The sequence below is a fragment of the Gekko japonicus genome, unplaced genomic scaffold, assembly GCF_001447785.1.
Source record: "Gekko japonicus isolate JY-2015 unplaced genomic scaffold, Gekko_japonicus_V1.1 scaffold32138, whole genome shotgun sequence".
In the NCBI taxonomy this organism is placed as follows: Eukaryota; Metazoa; Chordata; class Lepidosauria; order Squamata; family Gekkonidae; genus Gekko; species Gekko japonicus.
The window spans coordinates 1-1,147 of NW_015219928.1; the positions used below are offsets into that span (position 1 = coordinate 1).

Genomic DNA, 1,147 nt, shown 5'->3' on the forward strand with positions numbered 1-1,147 from the left:
AAAAAAAAGAAGAATTCAAAAATCCCAAGCGCTGGCACTATACAGTTATTAAAACATAATCTTACATACAGGAGTTTCAATAAAAGTATTAGAAGGGGAATGAAACCACAAGAAGAGGGACAAAACAGATGAAAAAGAAAGAAATCCAGCATTCACAAAAAACACAGGTAAAAAGAAGTCGGGTTCAGCCCACCATGGAGGGGGACTGTGCAGGCTCCTAGTTTTATGCACCCACCCTAAACCACCATGTCATTCTTGCCCAGATTCTCTGCTGTCCATTAAGACTTCACTTGCAACAGCATCTGGCCTGACAGTCTGGCCATTGATACGATTCTGGCCCGTGTGGATTTTCTGATGCGCGAGAAGGCTCTGCCGCTGATTGAAACTCTTCCCACAATCCAGGCACTGATGAGGTTTTTCTCCCACGTGGAGACTTTGATGCCTCATTAGGCTCGACTGGAAAGCAAAGCTCGCCGGGCAGACGGCGCATTTGTACCTCTCGTCCTCTCCCCCATGGATCCTCTGGTGCCTGCTGAGACTGGATTTGTAGCTGAAGCTTTTCCCACAGTCCGAGCACTTGAACGGCTGCTCGCCAGCGTGAATCTGCTGGTGGATAACCAGATTCGAGCTCCACCGAAAGCTCTTCCCGCACTTGACACACTGGTATGGCTTTTTCCCTCGGTGGAGCCTCTGGTGCCGGGCGAAGTTCTGGCTGTGGTTGAAGCTCTTGCCACACTTGAGGCACTCGTGAGGTTTCTCGCCCGTGTGGATTCTCTGGTGGGCATGGAGGCTGGTGCTCCAGCGGAACGTTTTCCCGCAGTCGGGGCAATTGTAGGGCTCTTCTCCCGTGTGGATCCTCTGGTGACGAAGGAGGTTTGATTTGCGGCTGAAGCCCTTCCCGCACACGGCACATGTGCTCAGTTTTTGTTCGAGGCGCATTTTCTGGTCGGCCGAGATCTCGTAGAGGTGGCTTGGAAGGGGCTGGCGCTTCCACTGCCCAGGTTTGTTTTCCTCCAGGCCAGCGGGATCCCTGAAGTTCTCTTCCTCTCCTTCCCTCTCGCTTCCCTCCAACCATGCCTCCCGTGGTTCCCACTCAGTCTCACTCCCCCACGCATCATCTGCAAGAAGAGAATAGGCACATTAACGG

At 52.4% G+C, this 1,147-nt stretch overlaps 1 protein-coding gene across 1 annotated transcript; it reads right to left on the bottom strand.

Moving 5' to 3' along the window:
• Positions 1–15: 15 nt before the first annotated feature.
• On the bottom strand, positions 16–1,049 carry LOC107125254 (zinc finger protein 3-like). Its single transcript, XM_015428700.1, has one exon. The coding sequence runs from the start codon at positions 937–939 to the stop codon at positions 250–252; it is 690 nt and encodes a 229-aa protein (XP_015284186.1). The 5' UTR covers positions 940–1,049; the 3' UTR covers positions 16–249.
• Positions 1,050–1,147: the final 98 nt, after the last annotated feature.

Coding starts and splice junctions, on each gene's coding strand:
- LOC107125254 (XM_015428700.1), bottom strand. CDS start 939: ATGCGCCTCGAACAAAAACTGAGCACATGTGCCGTGTGCGGGAAGGGC.